Source organism: Lycium barbarum, chromosome 4 (assembly GCF_019175385.1).
Source record: "Lycium barbarum isolate Lr01 chromosome 4, ASM1917538v2, whole genome shotgun sequence".
NCBI classification, from domain to species: domain Eukaryota; kingdom Viridiplantae; phylum Streptophyta; class Magnoliopsida; order Solanales; family Solanaceae; genus Lycium; species Lycium barbarum.
In genome coordinates this window covers 109,231,634-109,254,900 of record NC_083340.1, presented here as the reverse complement: position 1 = coordinate 109,254,900, position 23,267 = coordinate 109,231,634, and the positions used below count along the sequence as shown (strand labels likewise).

Below are 23,267 nucleotides of genomic sequence, written 5' to 3'. Positions count from 1 at the left end.
TCCCTGTCCACCAATATTCAGTTTCCCATCTTCTAAATGTTGCAAGAAAGAAAAAAATATAGAAAAGATCTCATGTTTGATAGTAGGTTTAAATTTTAATAATACTTTCAATATATCCTTGATCAATTTTAGTACTTTAATTTTATAAATCGTAGATACTTTTAATCATATCAAATATTTAATAAACTGTAGCTATTAGATTTAGCCAAAAATTTAAGAAAAAAATATTTAATAGGAAGCATCATGAAATTCAGTCAAACACCTACGCGGCACAAATTCGAATATAGTCGAGCTTCAATACGGATTCGGACACCGGGTGGGAAACCAGAAAAGAAAAACATTTTTCCCCACAACTTTCGTTAGAAATTGTTAAATGATTAATGAAGATCAAACATGGTCAGTTTTTTGTCAAACACAAAAGCCTAAACGGTTTAGCTAGCGTTTGATCATAAATTTTGGATCAGATTTTGATAATTTATCTACAAATATTTGCTTGACCATGAAATTTCATCAGATTTTGACAATTTATCTTCAAATTATTTTCAAGCTCCATTCTGGCTTAATTCATTTTTTGTGAGAAATTTCACTTCCGCTCATAAAATTTCAAATAAAATACACGTGTAAACACAACCTGAAGTTTCAAAAATCACAACTTCAAAAACTCCAAATTTTCAACTTCAAAATATGGAAAAACGGAAATTAAAGGGACTATTTTATAACTATCCCACACATAGAGGACGATTTTCATCATTTTTTCGAAGACTCCAAAGGATAAATAAACTCTTTCAACGTTTAAAAACTCACACACACTCCAACCCCCTCGCGTTCGACCCGCCCCTACGCCACAACTCATCAAAAATACAATAAAAAATTCCACAAAAGGAAAAGAAAAAAAGAAAATATAATGACCAGGCTTTACACCTAAAAATAAGACCTCCTCTTCCCCATTCTTTACTTTCCCCTCTTTTGTCAAAGACTCCCCAACAACAACTCTCCCAACCCTTTCACCGCCTCTCTTCCACCACCAAACAAACAATGGGAAAAGGCGCTTCCTTGTCTAATGGCTTAGTAAAGAAGATCGTTCTTTCCTATACCTATGTAGCCATCTGGATCTTCCTTTCTTTCACTGTCATTGTTTACAACAAATACATTCTTGACAGGAAACTCTATGGTTGGCCATTCCCCATCTCTCTTACAATGATCCACATGACCTTTTGTTCATCTTTAGCTTTCCTTCTTGTTCGTGTCTTCAAAGTTGTTGAGCCTGTTTCTTTATCTCGTAACGTCTACCTCACTTGTATACTCCCTATTGGTGCTCTTTATTCTGTTTCCCTTTGGCTTTCAAACTCTGCTTATATCTATCTTTCTGTTTCCTTTATTCAAATGTTGAAAGCCCTTATGCCTGTTGCTGTTTATACTATTGGGATCTTGTTTAAAAAGGACAGTTTCAAGAACTCAACTATGGGGAATATGCTTGCTATTTCAGTTGGTGTTGCTATTGCTGCTTATGGTGAAGCAAAGTATGATTCTTGGGGTGTTTTACTTCAGTTACTTGCTGTTTTGTTTGAGGCTACTAGGCTTGTTATGATCCAGATCTTGTTGACTTCAAAGGGTATTAGCTTAAATCCAATTACTTCTTTGTATTATGTTGCTCCTAGTTGCTTGGTTTTCTTGTCAATTCCTTGGATTTTTGTGGAGCTTCCAGTATTGAGAGAGAATTCGAGTTTTCAGTTTGATTTCGCGATTTTCGGGACTAATTCGTTGTGTGCTTTCGCGTTGAATTTGGCTGTGTTCTTGTTGGTTGGAAAGACTTCAGCTTTGACTATGAATGTTGCTGGGGTTGTTAAAGATTGGTTGCTTATTGCATTTTCTTGGTCGGTGATTAAGGATACCGTGACACCAGTGAATCTGATTGGGTATGGATTGGCATTCTTGGGCGTTGCATACTATAATCATCAGAAGTTACAGGCAATGAAGGCAAAGGAAGCGCAGAAGAAAGCTCAACAAGCAGATGAGGAAGCTGGTAGATTGTTGACTGAGAGAGAATCTGATGGATCACCTGATGGAAAGAAGGGTGATTCACAGTCCTAGTTGAAAAATTTGACAAAAAGGATATCAAATAAATCTAATGGAATTGGCTGGATGACAAGCATAAGATTTGGGGGTTTACTTCAAGTTGACTTGTGCTTTTGGAATGGATCTTGGTATGTTGGTGGATGGTCTGTTACCGGTCTTGGATTAGATCAGTTTCAGTTCATACGTAAGGTTATTTTAACATATCCACATTTGTCTTTGTTTACATTGCATATTCAATTCATGTATCTTAGTTTAGTAGATTTAAGATCTCCAGATACCCTTATAGTTTTTATAGTTGTTTTGAGTTTCTGCTGCTACTTTTACCTTTTTGCTTCACCTCTGCATGTTTAGGTACTTGTTGAATCCTTGATGTTACTGGAGTATAATTTATTTACAATTTTCCCTTATTAGATTTGCTTTCTTTTCCCTTTGAATCTGACATCTTGGAATTAGATCTGGTGTATGCTGCTTTTAGATCTGGTTCTTAGCATGTTACCTTCTTCTTCTTCTTCAACAAAAAGATCTGGTTCTTAACTGAGTCACAAATCATAACTGATCTGTGAATTCTTGCTTCAAGCAAACGGTTTCGAGTCAGGCTTAGAGTGTAAGGGGAAGTGAGATCTGTCTGTTGATGTCGAGACATTTAATGAGCCTAATTAATACTATGACCTGTCCCCATTTCTCTATGTTAGATTTGCATTAATGGCTGTTCCTTGCAGTAAAATTTCCTCTGCTGTTTCAGGTGACATTACTTGTTCTCAACTGTGTGGATTTAATGCATGTCAAATGTATTTGGGACACGTAATTGGGGTGGGCTTAAAGCTAGAGTAAAGCATCACAGCTTTAATTGTTTCTTTTTCACCATGGTAAAGTTGTTAAACTATCACTACTGTTATATAATGTCACAGGATGGTTGAGGGGTTGGGCTGTTGTCTTGCTATGTGGTTTTGAGCAATTCTCATCTCATGAGATAGCTTTTGAGGTTGAATTAGGCTCAAGATCCATTCTTTTCACATGATATCAAGAGCTAGATCCATCTATATTATTGTGTTCTTTAATGTTGGGTCTTTATGATATGTTATTTATGTCTAATGTTGGGTCTTTATGATATGTTATTTACGTCTAATGTTGGATCTTTATGATATGTTATTTACGTTTTGGTGTTCTGGAGTTGGGCGTGCTTGGTGTTATAGTATCCCACACTGGTTGAGTATTGGGTGGTTGTTTCGTGTATAGTCTTGTGTGCCATCTCCATTTCATGGGCTAGCTTTTGGGGTTTAGTTAGACACAAGATCTATCCTTTCTCCCCAACCAGTTTAGCTTCATGATTTTGACTAGACTGTATATATTTTTGAAAAAGAAGATTAGCTATTCTTCTCTACATAGGGAGAGACAGGGTTGTTGGTTATTGAAGAGGATGTTCAAGGTATATGAGAAGGCAAGACAGATATAGATGAAAGGAGTAACTAACTTGAAGTGTAGAGTTTCTAGGGGAAGGTGCAACTTATGTAAGGAGAAGGAACTTACTACTTTCACCTAACTTGGTACTTTTCATGTATCTTTTTAGGTTAGGACATCACAGCTCTTCTTAGTTAAACATCCTCCATTGTTATCTTCTCCTTGGAGGGGCTCTTTGTAGTGGAGTGGGGTGTGTGTTGGGGGGGGGGGGGGTTGAGGGAGGACTTAAAGACACATTACTTGATATCTGGTAATACAAGACAAGATGAGGTAATACATGAGAGAGGTGGATAAGCCGACAACCATAAAACTGGGAGGAGATTGGGCAAAGAGGGGCAAACTTTGGCTTTGTTAGACTTTTATTTTATTCTTAGTCTTTTGTTTATTGAATGCATTTTGTCACACTCGGAAGTGAAGTCACCAAGCGATTGGCACAGTTTAATGGTTTCAGTCTTCCTATTTCAAAGTCCAATTTGACACCACTTGTACTACTTCCAAAAGCCGCCACCTAATTCCCTAATGCCAAAAGAGTGGTCATCTGTCTATTGATACCATTTCAGCGTGCACCTTACTTCACAGAACCTTTGTATGTGTGCATTAACCTTACGGGCTATTCCTTATTCTTTGATAGCACAAGGAAAAGAGACAGATCTCTGTTATTGGAACCTCTTGAGAAGATAGTCCTCTTTTTACTTTTCTTTTCTTTTCCCCTCTGCTGCACTCAAGTATCTGTTATTGGGTCTTTGCTTCATTTCTCTATCTAGTGACTTCTCAAAAATCAATCAATTTAGGCACCCAAAGTAGCAAAGTTTAGAGGTTGTTTGGTTAACATGCTAGTTATGCAGAGGATTTATAAAGTGGAAATTGGTTTTGCTGTTAATAAGTGTTTTTTATACGGTAAAATAACAAAGTAGGAATTGTTTCGTGGTAAATAATAATACGTTGAATATTATCTCGAGTTGAAGTCTTGTAGCTAAACCGTTGTATACTCAATGAACGAATAAGATCACAGAAGTGTTTGTTTTCATTGTTTTACAAGTTATTCTATACGTTTTATACGTTTTACTTAAGGATTACTTTCAAAAGCAATTTGGTCCTGGATGTTTTTTTTAATTGTATTGCTAATACATGTTTTCTTGTTTTACATTTTACCCGGCATAAAATAATATATAAATTCTTCCATTATTTAATGCGGATAATATTTAACATCGCTAACTGAACAGTGTCTGTGAGTTATGCAAGAATTGTTTTCTAATTATTACTTTATGCAAAGATTTCATGCGGAGATTATTTTTTTTGTCATCCGTCCAACCAAATGACCCCTTAATCGTTTATCCCAATTCTCACCTCAACTATTTAGCATCTTCATTGTAGGCGTGTGTAAATATATACACTTCTATACTAGAACTAGAATGTAATTCTTTTGCAACCATGTCCTTCCTTCAAATAAGCTTTTTAGATAACTTATGAACAGTGGTCAGTTCTCCAATAATTGGTCGTCTGTCATTCACCGATAAAAAATGGAAGCTGTGAATGTGATGCATAACAATCCATAGGTTAAACGTCTCTTGCATAGTTGGGAAACCAACAAAAGGAAACAATTGGGACAAAAAAAAGAGGGCAAGATGCACTTTTGGCCGTCGGTCATAAATAATTACAACTACATATACAAAAAAATATACACTATTATGTATTAAAAATGTATATTTTATGCTTATTATACATTAAATGTATAAAAAATATACATTTTCTGATTATTATTTTGGTGGACGGTTAGTTATGTCAATTTCTAAAAAAAACTAAAAAACCGAAGAGAAAAGCCATGCGACAAACGGAACCTTGTAGGCCTCTGCTTGGTAAAATATTCCACCTAACCATTTTTGGAATTATTTATGCTCATCTGTGGCAATTGGCTATTGATTTAGCTGTTGCCCCACCTCTTTGTTTCTATTTGAATAAGATCTGAAAGGGTACTTTCCTATTTATACACAAGCTTGTATTTGTTCTTATACACAAGCTAACACTACACTTGCTGTATGACTTTAACTATTTATAAATATCAGTCATATCTGAACTTCAAATGTATATGAAGCTGAAGTAATTTTGTCTCTAGTCACATTTCTACTCTCTTGCGGGATCATTGAATGATCAGTGTTTGAAAATTTGATGGAGTCTCCCTAGTTTACTTTTCTTCTTCTCTATCCATCGAAAAGTCTTGTTGAAAACTATAGACTTTCCTAGTCAATGTACCACTTGTTTTGTAGAAAATCTCTTTGTAGTGTGCGTTACGCATGGTTCAATCCTCAACACTAATATTGACTAAGTCAATCTCTCTGGGTGAAATTAGATGTTGATGTAACTCAGCAGTTTAACTAACTATATATATATGAATTATGATAATTGATTTTCTATGAACATTCTGTTATTTGTCTTTTGTTCACTTCTCTGTTGTGTTGCTAAGTCAAAGCTTTTCTTCTTGCCCTTTGCTTTGCTTCCACCATTTTGGGCAGTCGGCACTAAGCATTTTTGCTGATCTGCTGTGCTTGTGAGAGGATTCAGACAGCGGCTTTATGTTTTCTTCTTTTGTATAGCACACTAAATCTGGTTTAGCTCACTGACATAAACATGAATCTCAAGTTTCAACGATAGATACTCAAGTTTGAGCCAAGAACATATATTTTTTTTTTTTTAAAAAAAAGAGGAAAGATCATGAACCTAATTGTTCAAAAATCCAGTTGGTAGGAATTAAGAGTAACACATTTTCTTCAAGAATATTGCTTACTTCTGTATCTGTAGATACTGATTTCTAAATTCATGCAGACCACACAAAGAAGTGTTTATAACTAGTAACGAAGTGTTTGCCGTATCTGTCGACCACTTGGACTAGTTTATCTGTAAATAAAGAAACAAAGGCTTCATTGTTGTTACTGAACACTCAAAAATTTACTCTTCTAAAACTGAGAATATTTGTAAAGAAAACGATTTTCAGACTCGAGAAAGAGGAATCTGTATAGCCCCAGTATTGATTCTTATCAATGCCAATCGGTAAACATAAGTTTCTTCCGAAGCCCTTGTAAGCTTTGGTTGCTGGATTGTGGTTTCATGTTTCTAAAATCTAGTGACTCCAATTGGCATTTCACCTCTGTAATTTGAAAACTTTCTAGTTCTGCTTCTTGTAAATGTTCCTTAATACGGTGGGTTCCATAGTCATAATTCAAGACTCAAATATTAAAGATGTTACATCCACTGTAACGCCATTCAAGATTTTATTTTCACAATCCACATAGTAGTTACAGAAGACAAAGTAGACCATCCTTATTTCTCTAACATGCCTTTTTAAGAACTAGAAGAAAGGAATTAAAGGCAAACAGAACTAAGAAAGCAGTAGTTCGCAGAAAGCGGAAACAGGAAGCTGATTAAGCGTAGGCATCAGGAATCTAGAGGAGATAGGCCTCCACAGCTTTGTACATAGCCAACACCTTTTCCATTCTTGCTTTGATTTCTTCTTCATTGAGCTTGAAATCACCTTCAGTGTAGTATTCACTAGTCACCTTAGAGATAGAACCACCATCAGCTGATTGCTCAAACTTGACCTCATAAGTTATCTTTTCAAGCTTGTCTATCAAGGCTTCACCTTCGATCAATGTGTATTTGTATGTAAACGTCTGTTCGTTTAAGCTCTTCTATCCGATACTTTATGGACTTAAAGTTGCTACCTGCATGAGAAAGTTTTCATTTTTATTGTCAGTATTCACTAGAAGTATAAGTACCATTACAGTTCACCACTAAAACAAGGGAAATTTGAAAATGTCAAACCTTCAGCAAGATTGGTTTGCTTTACACTTCAAACACCACCATCGCCTTGGACAAATTCAATGCTTTTATTAGCTTGTGGCAGCAGTTTCGGGACTAAGTTGTGGGAGTCAATAATGAAAGCCTTGAAGATCCTTGATGGAGAGATTGGTGAAGTGTGCTCATCAGTGAAAGTGGTGACACCCATGATTAGTTTCAAGTCTAAGGGACAAAATTTTATTAGGAAGCTCAAAGATCTGCAGTTAACTTTATGATGGAGAGGTTTACTTGGATGGTTTAAGCTAAAGGAGTAACAAGGTACTTATAGGCTAAGATGAGAAATTACTTTTTCTTGAAATCGTTCCCATTACAGATGACAAACCATATTCTTTGGTTTTCCCTATACTCTGTTTTTATAAAAATATAAGTTAATAATTCTTCCAAGTGTTTTATAAAATTTCTCTTTTCCATTATGTTATGTCTATTGACACAACATTTTTTCCTGTTAACTTAGTATCTGGACTCTTAAGCACAAGGGATTTCATTTCTCATCTTTATAGAAAGTGTTGAGAAAGATGGACTTTAGGCCTAACTCAATCCCAAATAGCTCATGAGGTGCATTGCATAGTATAGGCTAAATATTCATGGGTTGTTTATTCTTGTTCTCATTGCACTTAACATCTGACATTCCTATGTTCGTCCTTTGTGTTGCTCTACGAATAGGAAGAAAATGGTTCCTGTAGTTTGTAAAATTTCTACAATTTATCACAATTTTAATTACAACACCACAGATAAAACACATGCAATAGGTGCCATTAGTACAGTACTCTTAATTTGGTTTTGCTAAAGAACGTTGATCTTAAGTTTTCAACTACAGATCAACTTAGAAGATACCTTCTTGCATGAATGCAGGCAGGACCATTTAGATACAAAAGTTAATAAAATATTAATTACTTCTATACATTTCTCTTTAATTTATGCTTAAGTAAGTCATTCCTGTACATTGTAATCTCTAAATACATTAAAGACCAACAAATATGTGTTTATAATTGGTAATTGCCTGTTTGCAGTATTTGTCTTATGAACCACTTAACTAACATCTAGTAGTAAATAAAGGATCAAAGGCTTCATTGTTGATTTATTATTATTGCAAATCACGTCCTCGCAGTAGTGACCTAACAGGTCGCATACACATTGATCATCACTGCATTCACTAAGCAGCCTGTTATATTAAGAGGTAAATGTTTTTAGGAACAAGACACCACTTGTGGGATTACATTGGATATGTTGTTGTTGTAAAGTTTGTAGGAACTATTGAAAATTACTTCTAGTTACTGTTGATTTACCAAAATAAACAGTAGTTTAGCTTTAGGAGGAGTCTTTGTTTAAATTTAAATTTAATTAGATAAGTTTAGTTGAGATATTTTAGGTTTTTGTGATAAGATCTAGAAATACAACTGTTGTGGGGCGTGTACAGAATGCTTGGGAAGTAGTACATTAGTGCATACAGCCTCTTAGTTAAGGTGTAGTTATTAAGTTTTATATATTACATTTCAATCCCATAAGCTAGTTACTTTTTATCCCTAAGTTCTCTTTATTTTAGTTTAGTCCTCCTCCTATATGTAAGGGAATTGCCATTACGTTGAGGCTATGAATGAGAATATTGTTAGTTTCTTAGTTTTCTTTCCTTTTTTCTTAGCTAGCTTAGCTCTTTTCATGCAATTCCTTTCTTAAATTTCCCAAGTTGTATCAGTGGTATCAGAGCAATCATCCTCATTCTGTGGGTATTCCTTAATGGCGTTCCAAAATCCTATGTATGCTTCTAATTTAACTCCCAACCCACCTCCTTCGGTGGTTATGGAAGATATCCCTATGGGTATAACAATACAGGATATGGGGTTTATTATAGTGGGTATCATCAACAATTCAATCCAACATATCCGCAATATGCATACCAACCATCGGAATTCTCCAATGGGTTCTCTAATTTTCAGTCATCTGGAGGTTATACCAGCATGAGAAAACACGATGACTACAACCCACATCTATTTACAGATTATTGTCCATATCCTAATGTTGCTTACAGCTCCGTCGTAGCTCCTGTAGATTCACAGTATCAATGACATTGCAATCAGTGGGTAGATAGTAACTCTGTTGTTGATGGGTTTCTTTTGAGTAACTGTCCTATCCATGAAAAGATTTCGAATGTTTTCAATAGTAGCACCAGTAATGTGAATGACACATAGCTGAATGATCTAACTACTTATTCAATATCAACTGCTTTGTTTCCCACCTCCGATGGCAGCACTTCAATTTATACAGATGAGACACTAAGCAATTTCATGGATGTTGCGATTCTTGAAGCTTCGCTTAAGGGAGATATGTCAGGAGAATATGAGTAACTGAAAGAGGAAAGGCATACCTCTCTTGAGCATAACGTGTTAGATGAAATGCCAAGTAGAGAGTTAGTTGGTCATTTACAATCCGAAGTGGAAAAGCATTCCTCTCTTGAGCACAAGATGTTTGATGAAATGTCTGTTAGAGAGGTAGTTGGATCTTTGGACATATTAACTCCTGAAGTGAAGTCACTTTGTGAAAGGAGGAGTACATTGGGAGAAAATATAAGCAATACAAACAATGAGAACAAGTCGTGAAGGAGGAAAAGGCCAGTCTCCTCCTCAGGATATCGGAACTGGAGAATGCATTAGGTGAGAAAGTGGAGGAACATTGGACCTTGCAAATTGAATTAGAGGATGTGCAAAATGATACTTCTACTTAAATAGTTGCCTTGACAGAAGAAGCTAACAAGTCCAGGAAGCGGATATAACGAATGCAGAGTGAGAAAGACCAGCTGGAATGCGTAATTGAAAGAGGTAAATAAGAGTCTGCTCAAGCTTTAGTGCAAGCAAAGAATCAGCATATAGAATTATTGCAAAAGATTGTGGATCGGGATATAAAGCTGAAAGAATATGAGGAAGCTTTTGGGAAGTTGAGTGAAGAGCAAACAAAACTTGAAGGTTTGCTACAAGAGTACAAGAAAGGTCTCAAATTAGCAGAAATAAAGATTTAAGGGATAATAGAAGAATATCAGAAGAATCTTGAAAATAAAGATCAGAAAATAGCTGAACTAGATAACAAGATTGAAGAACTGAAGATGGACTTAGAAATGAAAGGCGATGAAATCCCAACGGGAATGGTATTTAGCTCTTTTGGCAGTTCTGTTACTATCTCTGAAAATTTGATAGAAACTATCCAACTAGAGAAGACGAGGACAGATGCCGAACCGCAATCAAAGGGTGTTGGTATAGAAGTCTCACAGGAGGAAGCGAGATTAGAGGACGTCGAACCTCTAAAAGGGGAAAAGTGTACTGCTATCGAGATATTGTTGTAGTCCGTAATGAATCCACCTACCACTAATGAACCATGGAGAGAATATGTCGAGAGTGGAGGAATATAATTCGACCGACTTTTCTTTTCCTTTCGACATGAGTTTGAGCACTGAATTGTCACGACCTATTTTGGGCTCGTGCGGGCACCTACCTTCCCACCTTGGTAGGCGAACCCTCTCGTTTATACAACGCTTCGATCACATAACTTTCCTTTCAAAGCATTTGGAAATTAAGAAAACAGTGGAATTTCATTTTATAAATACAAACTCGAATGTTACATAATTTGACAATACCTTTTTACAGACTCGATTCAATTTCCCATGACCTGGTCTCGACTAATACAAGAGCGACTAAGTAAATTTCAGAGTAACATCATATACTAAGACTCAACCTCCAATCCCGGAATAAAATGGGAGGAGGCCTTCCAGATAAGCACCGCATAACTTCCGCATATACTCTGATTAATCACCTGAAACAATCTACACCCCAAAAGGGGTGTATCAGGTGCAATATCAGTACAACCACACGTACTGAGTAAGTATCATAGGCCAACAATAGTTACTAACACATATTGATAAAGAATTCACGAATAATGATTATAATCACTAAATCAAGTCACATATCCCGCAACAATAGATCACAACTTCAATCTAACTTAAGTCACAACTAATCTATCATAAACTATAAGTTGGCTAAACACATATACAGATTCTCAACATCTTTACCATTCCTAGGTCGCTCATCCGTGTTTTAGGAGCGAACTCATTGTTAAGACACCATCATGTCCAACCTTGCTTAACACGATACACTACTAGTTTTAGGTTTGTTTAACAGGCACACGTTAGCAATATAAGTCACCACAGTCAAGTCCAATTGTTCGTCATTACCTACGTATTGCATCTAACCCTATATGATAAGTCTGAGTATATCTAACTTTGGCACAATCAACGCAATAAACTCAACACATCATCATTACAATACAATCATCACAACAACTCACTCAAGTCATAATGCAATAATGGTATGAATGTGATGACATGCCATGCTATCCAAATGAGATGTACACATGTACTCCGGACAGAAATATCGACGTCTCGGCAGCACAACCTAGTGTGACTCCCGAAGTCTGAGTGCCACCCATCCCGGATCTTTACCAAATAGACAGACGGGACCCTGGATAATTGCTCATAGGGGGAGTCTCACCGGCACCACTCTGGGGGACCCGTGGAGCCCATGCACTACAATCGAATCTGGGATAACATCGGAAATGGCCATGCACAACGATGCCCGAATATAACCATCGGCCATCAGCCTCCTCACAATCACTCAAAAGAGTTGTCAAATATCAGTTTCATAAATCAAGGATTCCGGAATTGAAACTCGCACATCGACCTCCTCACAATCACTCAAGTAAAAGAGTTTAGCAAGTATCAGTTTCATATATATCAACGATTCCGGAATGGATCTTCGGACAACGACCCTTTTCACAATCACTCAAGTAAAAGAGTTTATCAAATATCAGCTTCGCTCAATTAATGATACCGGATCATCACCGGATATTGGCCATGCATGATAATATGAGAGAATGTGTGCAATTCATATGTCAATCGTCAACAAGTAAGCTCATTATCACAAGTATCTCAATAGGGTACGCCCACAATATATCACATCACGATACCAACAGTGGGTATGCTAACATATTTCGATAACTCAAGTACCAACAGTGGGTACGCCAATAAAGTATCATAGTACACATACCAATAACGGTTATGTCGACAACGTATCCGGACTAGGGCAACAAGCGGCATTCGCTATCTGCCAACTACACATGGCATCAAGACAACACAATTAAACAATCATCACATATAACGGGGCGGCTAGTCCCAACACACATCAGGTCAATCATTGAACATACGGTATTACCATTTTCCTAACAGGCCTATTTACTTAGGATATGAATCTCACCTACATTCGAGGCACCCTTTACCATTTGATTAGGATATCATTCACTACCGTGATTCATTTTATATTTCCAGCTAGCGCTTAGATTCGCTACAATAATCTCATCGATAGGCATAACTAGATTCCGTCCGCTACTCCCAAGTCACATAAATCCACCGATAATCAACAAGGTCACATCAATACCTAAGGAGTCTATAGGCCACCAGCCCGAACAAACATGTCACACATAACAATACCATCCTAAGATTCCATCCCACATCTCGAAATTCTATGCATGCATTCTCCGTTTCTTTTACATAACAGTACGAAAACTAACCGGAGTCTACCGAAAGAAAGCCATAACCTACCTCATGGCCAAGAGGGTGCCACGAACATCCAATGACGCCTCAATTAATCACCACTGTGTATTCATATGAAAAGCCCGGAGACAACCATGAGGCCCAAGAGTAGAATTCATCAATAGGGTCTTTCCTAAGGATTTCAAAATTGCTAAGGTAGATATGGAATTTTATCCTACCTAAAAACTCACTATCACAACGCTAGTTGATAGATCAACCTTCATTTAGAAAATTTATGATCTTACTCAAGTTACTAATTTGGTCATTTTTCCAATTTAGGCTTATTTCAAGAAACCCATTTCCTAGATCTAAAATAGAGACCCAAAGGTATTTTAATGGGGTACGTGAAGGATTTGGTTGGGAATCATGTTAGGATGATGTGCATAGGAAAATATTCCAAGGACTTTATATCAAAAGGGTCAAGGGTTCATTATATTGGAACTTAAGAGATTTGAGATTCCCATTTGTGACTCTAGACAAGGATCCTTAATGAGAATCAATGTTGGGAGAATGATTGGAAGAGGTTAGGGAAATAACCCTTCCCAAGGAAGTACTATTTTTGGCTCCAAAATTACTCCAAAGATGGCTGGACTCTCTAAGGTTTTGAGAAATGAAGTCAATTCCTGAAATGTCACTTAAATAGGTGGAATTCACTGTACGAAACCACCTCGACGGTAGGTTTACCGCTGCAGCGGTACCCCCAGGGTGGCCAAAATGCCGCTATGGCGGTCAAGCAGTCCCAGGCATTTACCATTACGGCGGTTGGTATACCGCCACAACGGCCCCGCTGTAGCGTCCACGAGACCGCTATAGCGGTCTGGCCCTATTTATTTACTCGCACTTCTATTGCTTACGTGATGCGTATGATGATCTTGTTTTGTATTGAAAGGTTTCCAAGATGCGAGAAGGTGGAGACATCGTTAGGCCTCATAGTTGTCGCCTTCCTTAGAATTTCACCATAACGACGAAACGGGTCGTTACATCAGATACCAACTAAACAACCGTTTGTCCCCGAATGGTAAGAGAGCGAACCCATGCCAAAGGTTATACGTCTAATGGTCAGGACTTACTCGTATCATCTCACCCTCGTGAACTCGAGTCTGACTGAAAGGGGTAGGCCAGATAGCGTAGTCGGGAAACTCTTTGTCTTACGTAATTTGATGGAATTGCCAGGTCCTCATGGCAAGGTAATTAAATTTCGGCTGATTTGAGAGAGGTCCACTGCGGGACGTAAAGCTTGAGTATAACCCAACATACCACGAACTTTGCAGACGGAGCGGAATACCGCCGTAGCGGCTATGTTACCACTAGGATGGTACCGCCACGGCGCCATACTTGGCCGCCGCAGAGGTAGGTCGACTACCCCAGGGTACCGCTATAGCGGTCCCTCTACCGCTGTGGCATAACCGCTGCAACGGCTTTGTGACCGCCCCGGCGGTTCTACTGCAGAACATTAAGGGACTGCAGTCCCTTTTCCTCTTCATTATTTCACCACCCCACTTTGAAAACCTCTCTATATTCCTAAAAAATCCTACTCCCATTTCACTCCTAATCACACCATAACTCTAGCAACTATCCCCTCTCCCTACTTAACACAATTTAGCCTCCCCAATCACTCAGTTTTCGCACCCACAAAAAGGAAAGAAAGGGAAGAAGGAGAGAAACAAATAAAGTCAACACAAGGAATCCATCTCCCCCTACCATTGCGATACAAGATCAGGTAAATTTCGTACTCCCTCTTTCCTCCATTGTTAATCCATCAACACTGCATCCTACACAATAACTTAAGGGTTAGATTTTGGTAACACAAGTTGGGTTTTCTGATCCTTAGGTAACTACACAATTTGGATGAATTTTTGGAGTAATCTGAACTAGTTAATCGTTAGGATAATATTCCCTTCGCACTTAGCGTGATTATAACACAGATTTGAGGCGCAAAACTTGAGCATAGTAAAGAAAAATTCTTGAAATAGATTCTAGGGTTTATCAAGAATTTTGGGCTAGTTTGTTTTTAGAATGGCACCCAAATAGGTTTTAAACTTCATGCATACTGGTTTTCTCCCCGATCCGTGCTTCAAAACACGTTTTTAATCCAATAAGGGTAATTTGAAATTTGGTAATTTTGGTTAGCTGTTCAGGTAAGGTGATACATCTGCAGCGGTACACTGGCCGCTATAGCGGCACCGCCGTGGCGCTCAACTTGCCGCTGTGGCAGCTCACCCCCAAATATTATTGACCACTGTGGCGGTATCTTTTCCGCCATAGTGGTGCCGCCATGGCTGTCTGGAGGCCGCTGTGGCGGTTGTCGCAGATTCTGCATCTGTGCAGTCTGCGGCCAGGCACTCTTTTACTCAATTTTCGCTTTGATTCTTGCTAGAATTGAAATGTAACTGATAAGGCTACGGATTGACACACTTCTAAATTCATCGCAGGTACAATGGTTGAACACGGGGAACTAGTACCTCAAATCCAAGGGGCGGTGCCCCAAAACAGAGAAGTGCCCGGTTATGAAAATATTCCCACTCGACAAAGTAAACGGCTACACTTGGAATAAGGGTCTATTCCCTTATTGTTGGAGCGACGTTTTGACATGGCAAATGTGGAAAGACGGGCTTTAGATTTCTGAAATAGGTTGGTGGAGACTAAGTGGACTCGCTTGGTTCGAAACCCGGGAGATTGCAATGAGTCCTGGGTTAGGGAGTTCTATGCCATGCTGCCTTCGGTTGACTGGGATGTTTCTAGCTCGGTGATCATAATAAGGGGCACTCTCGTAAAGGTGGGGGCCAGGGCTATCAACCAGATTTACAGGCTAGATGATCATCCCGAGGAGCCTTATTTGGAGAAGGCGGCGGAGAAAGATCTGATGTGGTTGGCCACCCAGTTGGTGGAGGCAAGTGATATACCAAGGGTTCCCTGGGCTCATAGTAGAGGAGCAATATACACTGACCGCTTTACTGCTGGGGCTAGGAGGTGGTTACAGATTGTTAGTCGCCGGGTCCACCCTTTCTCAAATACCCATGATGTTGCCTATGCCCGGGCCCTTGTTATTGTTGCATTCTTGCTAACATTCCTGTAAATGTGGGGGCGCAAGTCATCGCGGAGTGGAAGGAGTTTATGGAGGTTGGTGGAAGAAGCTTAATGTTCCCTTCCTTGATCACCTTTTTGTGCCAGAAGGCTAAGGTTCCCGAGGAGGACGATGACGATTGGGTCCAGCCTAAGCCCCTTTACCTTCCGTTGTAGGCGAAGGGTTATGGATCTACGATTGTCAGCCGGAAGAGGAGAAAGGAGGGTGATGTGAGCGAAAGAGGAAGTGAAGCTGGGGTTGATGCTGGTGAGGGGGATGATACTAGGACTGAGGCTCCTCATGCACAGGGTCCCTTTGAGCGCATAGAGACGCGCTTTGATGACATTGAGACTTTACTCCGGGCGATGCTCATGCCTTCTGGCGATTCCAGTTCAGTGGATGTAGCTTCCAGTTACCCCACTCAACAGAAGATGAAGGGGTATTTTGACACTCAGACACGGATGGGTGAGTCTATCACCGGACTCCAAACAACCTATACCACTCTGGCTAAAAATCATGGTGAGCTTCGCACTGACTTTGATAGGGAGAGGATGAAGAATAAGTCATGCGACAAGCTTAGAATCAGATCTTGGAGGGTTGCTAAGGGGATGTGGGGTAAGATGTACCCCAATGAGCCGTTTACAATGGAGGATGATGATGACTCCAAGAAGTACTCCTTCGAGCGTGGCCTCTATGAGGGCAGCGGTCAGCGCAGGTTAGGTGGTGCCGGTAGTGGCGACTCTGATGATGATGGCGCGACTAGAATGCAGACAACCTAGATATTTCCCTCTCTTTTATGCTTGGTTTCCCTTGTAAGGCCTTTATTTCTTGACAATCTTTTGTTGGTTTGCCTTTTTATTCTCATATAAATTTGTTTTGGTTTTGGTCTTTGGTTGGCCTAGTTTATGGCCATTGTCTGGATACTTATTTGGATGTTGGACTATTTAGTTTTCTTGCTTTTAGTAATAGTAGTTGGTTTCGTGGTAGTGACTTGGTTGTTTCTTGCCCTTGTCGGCTTATTTATTTTATACAGCTTATTGTTTGGTCATACTGTTGTTTCTATATGATCTGCTGAGGGTTAACAAGGAAATGGACTGAGAATAGGTAAGTGCAGGCCTCTGATTCCAGCAGTACCGCTTCGGCGGTCACTGAGATCGCTGTGGCGGTACCGCCTTAGCGGCAAGGGGGCCATAGGAGCGGTCCCTTTGGAAAGGTGGATCATCGCTTCAGCGGTTGTGGCACTGCTATGGCGGCGCCGCCGCAGCGGTAGTCTGGCTGCTGGGGTGGTATATCGGCAGTGGTATGCCAAATTCCTCTCGCATCTGAAATCTAACTCACCTCTTATGACGCAGCTATATCTAACATCTGAAATATGACTTACTCTTTGTGCGTAGATACCCATTGGAATCATCTAGATACCAATTGAGTTCACCGAGACACCAATTCGATCAAAGTAGCACGATTTGAAAGAAAGAAGGGAAATTTTCCTAGATGCCCTATAGCCTCCCGTGGACGGGTACAGACGTCTACATACCATTTCCCGAGACTCTACTCGACATTGCTCTTGTACCTAGTAGACCGGTAACCTAGGCTCTGATACCAATTTGGCACGACCCATTTTGGGCTCGTGCGGGCACGTCCGATTACTCTGATTTGACCCACCGTTTGGCCTACTTCCGTTTCATTGAGTCTGTATAATGATCTGTATGCGTATGGTTTCCCATTAATCTGTTCATGGATGTCTCAATGCTTCTTTCACTGCGCCCGGGCCAGGTTCTGTTACTCGTGCACATTCCACTGCATTGTTCACCGCGTCCCTCGGTGTGCGAGCCGGGTTCTGTTTGCATCTGTATATGATATGATGATACGGGGATGGCGGCTAGGATGGCATATGATCTGTCTATCCACCGCGTCGCGTACTAAGAGGGCCGGGATCTGTTACCGCGTCCCTCATTAGAGGGCCGGGATCTGATATATATATGCTATCTGTATCTGTATATGTTTATGATTCTGCATGCATGATTATGTCTGTTACACTTCTGGAAGTCTGATTCGGATACTAATTCTGTCTGCTGTACTTCTGTACGTCTGATTCGGGTTAGGACTCAGTCTGTCACACTTTTGTATTTCTGACTCAGACTACGACTTTGTCAGCCACACTCTGTACTCCTGATCCGTGTTATGATCTGGTCAGCCATATTATGTACCTCTGATTCATATTACGACTCTGTCTGTTATACCCTGTACTCACTATATACATATTTACACTTGTACTTCTGATTCAGATTCGGGTTCGATTCTGTTCGCTCTGTTTTGTACCTCTGGTTCAGATTATGATTATATTTGTTACATTTCCGCTTTACATACTCGGTACATTTTTCGTACTGACCCCCTGTTCTTCGGGGGCTGCGCTACATGCCCGCAGGTACAGACGCACCGCGCGATACGCCACCAGTTTAGGACTTCTATTCTGCTGTTTGTAGTGCTCCTTTGACCCGGAGCGTGTACTTTTGGTATATATCTTCTGTTATTTACTCATTCTGTATATATGGTAACTTGGGGTACGGCGGGGCCCTGTCCCGCCATCTGATTCTGTTATGTACGTTAGAGGCCTGTAGACATGCATATGGGTTATGGGTTGTTACTGTACAGGTAGGTACGTACGAGTTCGCGATTCTGTCTGCTATGATAGCCTCAACGGCTTATGTGTAAGTCTAAGTGTGTTTATGTGTTTGTATATTTCCGTGCGTTGTATTTATATCAGTTTGAATCAGTTTATGTCTAATATGGATTATCTGTTTGGTACGCCAACTCTGTTAGGTAAGTACGTACGTTTATCCAGTTAGGATACCAGTCGCGGCCCACGGGGTTGGGTCGTGACAAAAGTGGTATCAGAGCGGTTTGTCCTCGGAATGTCTACAGGTCGTGTCTAGTAGAGTCTTGTTTATCAGTGTGTTGTGCACCACATCTATAAACAGGAGGCTACAGGACATTTAAGATGTTACCCTTTCTTTGGATCTTAGATCGTGCGATAGAGTTGTGCTATTAGGATGACTCCTTTCTGATCGGTTGTGGTATTTTTCAGCGATGCCTCCGAAGAAGGCAGCGGCTGCCCAGAAGGGCAAGGCGGTGGTAGGAGAGACCATCCAGGCGCAGAGCGTTACACGGGCTCGTGCTCAGACTATGCCCGGTGTTGTACTACAGTCAGAGGGTTCAGCCACACCACCCCCAGAGGAGGCTGGAGTAGGTCCATCAGCAGCTCCAGCGGCTCCAGTACCTGTACCCCCAGCCCCCCAGCCAGGGGCGGATGATGGGACCCTGCGAGAGGCAGTCCAGTTATTGACTCAATTGGTAGCAGGGCAGGTTTACAGACAGGGAGCAGGGGATGATCGTGTAGACAGGCGCGATAGTCAGAGGGCCCGTGATTTTCTGCTTTGTCGCCCACCAGAGTTTTCCGGGTCAAAGCCCGCAGAAGACCCTCAGGAGTTCATCCGACAAATGCAGCGTACCCTGCGATTGATTAGTGCCTCCGAGACAGAGTCGGTTGAGTTGGCGTCATACCGGTTGCACGATGTAGCGGCTAATTGGTACGAGTCTTGGATGCTGTCCAGAGGCGAGGGTGCCCCTCCAGCCGTATGGGGAGAGTTTAAAGAGGCCTTCTTGGCCCATTTTCTACCTCCGGAGGTGAGGTGGGCCAGAGTAGACAGATTCCTGCTGTTGAGACAGAGGGGCAGGAGTGTCAGGGAGTACAGTCTGGAGTTTGATTCGCTGGCTAGATATGCGCCCGATTATGTCGCTGATATGACTGACCGGATGCACCGGTATGTGATAGGGCTGGATGATTATTTGGTTGATAGTTGTACGGTGATGGCGGCCCAGACAGGGATGGACATTGCCCGTATACAGGCCCACGCCCAGAGCATGGAGGACCGGCACAGAGGACGCCAGCCAGATAGTGATCATGATAGGAGACGGCCCAAGAGGGCCAGATTTGCGGGGTATTCCGGAGATTCCCAAGGCGGATGGCCTCAGCAGCAGTCCGGTAGATCCCTTCCTCCGTCAGGCCGGGGTACACAGTCCGCAGGCAGACGTTTTGATGGTGCAGGTCCGTCTGGGGCTGGCAGAGTTCCATAGCATCAGGCCCGCAGACGAGTAGGGGTTCTGGTCAGTCTAGGCCACCTATGCCCCGGTGTACCTATTGTGGGAAGCCCCATCCGGGGGAGTGTTATCGCGCTACGGGCGCCTGCTATCATTGTGGAAGTCAAGATCATATTGTGAGAGAGTGCCCGTACAAGGGTAGTTCGGGTTCAACCCAACCTACTGGGTCAGTTGCTGGCTCATCTTCTCCTTCAGTAGCCATGCGCCCCACGGGGAGAGATATGCCGGCACCAGTGAGTCGTGGCAGAGGTCCCGGCGGAGCTTCCAGTTCCAGCGGTCCTTTGAACCGCGTATATGCTTTGACCGGCCGGCAGGACCCAGGAGCGTCACCAAGTGCAGACCCAGGTATATTATTAATCTTTTCTTGAGATATATGTATATGGATAGATCTATACTCTATTATGTTACGTGATCTTCTTCTTCTGGGTATTAGTAAAAGTAAGGTAATTTTCAACCCAATAGGACCATTTGAGATAGCTATAAATATACAGATGGGAATGGATATTGAGGATTCAGAAGGGCAATATGATAATTGTATGGTTTAGACCGGGGTGGGACCCGCTACGAAAACTTTCCGAAAATTTACTAAGACCCCGATCTGCCCTATATGGCGTGACAAAGGTCGTACGGGGCAGTCGACGCAATTATACTAGCCTTAACGCATCAAAACGCATGAAAGTTTCGAGGTTAAGCGTGCTAAGGCCAGAGCAATTCTGGGATGGGTGACCCCTGGGAAGTATACCCAAATTTTCATAAATGTAGATATAAGGGACAGATGGGAAATATGGGGTAACCCAAAGGAAATTAGAATACGTGGAAGTGGTCTGATCCTAACCATAATTCTGTCTGTTATGCGTCTGCGCCTCTGACTTTGATGAGGCTCTGTCTATTATGCCTATGTACGTTCGACTCTAATTACGAATCTGTCTGATACATCTCTGTACGTCTGACTCTGATCACGGATCTGTCTGACATACTTCCATACGTCCAACTCTGACCACGGATCTGTCCGACGTAGTTCAGTATATTTGACTCTGATTATGGACCTGTTCGATATGCTTCTGTGCGTTTGGCTCTAATTATGAGCCTGTTTGATATAACGTGGAATTATGATAACGTTGTAAGGAACCGAGAAGTGTGACAAGCAGGAGTTGTGAAATGAATACCCCCCCCCCCTCACAGGCCCTCTGATTAGATACGAGTATGTAGCTGGCAAGAGGACCTCCCCTGAGACGTTTGTAAGACCTGTAAGGCTAATTTAACATTCGAGGACGAATGTTCTAAAGGGGGGGAGGATGTTATATCCGACATTTTTGCATATTCGGAAAAATTCGAGATAACTTTGACTTGCAACGAATGAGGCTATATTTGGACCTTACTTAGTATGAATGTGTCGGCTATGACAACATTGGTGTGAAAATACGAGAGGAGGCCAAGGGCAAAATTGGAATTTTGGGAATTAGTTTCGGGAATTACAAAACAAGATTTGTAGCCAATTGGGCTCAAAACAAATTACAAAATAGAGGCCCAATTGAGGAGGTGGCCGGCCATGGTACTAAATAAATAGGCCCAAGCCCAAGTTGTGAAAATCTTGTGATAAATATGAGTAAAGAGAGGCTAAGTCATCATTTGTAAGAAACTTCAAGAACACAAAAGAACCTAGAGAAATAAGAGAGGCTCACGGCCAAGTGAAGGAAAAAGAAAAAAAAATTCTTAGAGCTCAATTCTTTGGTTCAAAAATCCATCTCTTTTGGAATTACTACTAAGTGCAAGATTCTCTTCAAGATGATATAATTATTTTGGCAAAAAGGTGACTTTGGTGGCAAGGAGAAGTTGTTGGAAAAAGGTAAGGATTTCTTGTTTCTTTTATGTTATGGAAGATTTATAGGTGTTAGAGTGAGTAGAATTGAATGGAAATCATGGAATTGTGGTGTGGTGTGTGTGAGCCGTGTGTAAGTGTGTGTATATGTGTGGCCGTGTATGTGCAATATGGTATAGATAATATGAGTTGAATTTTATGTTGTAATCTAGTTATGATTATGGTGGAATTTATATTGGAAGTGAAAGTTGAATGAATTTGGTTGAAATGGGTTGTATGTTGTTATGGGGAATTTATGTGATTTTTATATGATTTTCGTATAATTGTGAAAATAAGAATTTAAATGTGAACTTTGGTAATTGTTGACGAATTTGGAAGAAAACAATGTAAGTTGGTAGTATTGTTGCATTCGTTGAAGTTTCGGATGGAATATGGAATTGGTAGAGATACTTGAATTCGTGAATGATGTTTGGAATGTTATTGAAATATGTTTGAATAAGCTTGAGTTAGTGAATGAATATGAGAATAATGACATTATCTTGATATGGTGAAGTTGGAATGGAAAGTGTCGTTTTATGTAAAAAGAGGACTATTTATGATATAGTGCGTTTTATGATAATTATTGATGTTGTTGGATTGTTGGGTTGTTGCTGTTGATATATTGGGCCGAGCTAAGTCTCGGGGATGCTATATGTATAGGGGAAATGCTGCCGAAATTTCGGTAGATAAACATGACTTCAAGTTGAACTTTTAGAAGCTATAACTCACAATTGGTAAATATGACCATTTGTAGATTTTGGGCGAAACGGGAATCGAATTTGAGCGAGCGTAAGGCGCAGCTAAGGTATGTAAAGTCTTTCCCTTCATTCTTTGGCATGTTCCAAACATAATAGGCTCGGACGCGAGCCTTAGATACGACCCTGTTCCTAGAAATCCGAAATTGAAATTGGCCCCATTTCATTCAATGAGATTGAATTGGTTTCTTACTATTTCGTTGACAAAATGACCTATATGTATGCAACTCTCACAAATGAAGTCGGAATGCCCTAAAACTCTCATGGGTGACTCCATAAGACCTATGATCCATAATTTACGTACGCCACCTTGGTTCGGCCCAAGGTGGGCCCACAAAATTCCGATACCTTCTGTACGACCCTAATTAACTTATTTCTGTCCGAAACTCACATGTAAATTTTGGTTATTATTCTGTC

At 40.5% G+C, this 23,267-nt stretch overlaps 1 protein-coding gene and 1 pseudogene across 1 annotated transcript; one reads left to right on the top strand and one right to left on the bottom strand.

The window, feature by feature from the left end:
* Positions 1–839: 839 nt before the first annotated feature.
* LOC132636222 (probable sugar phosphate/phosphate translocator At2g25520) lies at positions 840–2,483 on the top strand. Its single transcript, XM_060352959.1, has one exon. The coding sequence runs from the start codon at positions 1,036–1,038 to the stop codon at positions 2,089–2,091; it is 1,056 nt and encodes a 351-aa protein (XP_060208942.1). The 5' UTR covers positions 840–1,035; the 3' UTR covers positions 2,092–2,483.
* Positions 2,484–6,950: 4,467 nt separating this feature from the next.
* Positions 6,951–15,335, bottom strand: LOC132637655 (major strawberry allergen Fra a 1-2-like; annotated as a pseudogene).
* Positions 15,336–23,267: the final 7,932 nt, after the last annotated feature.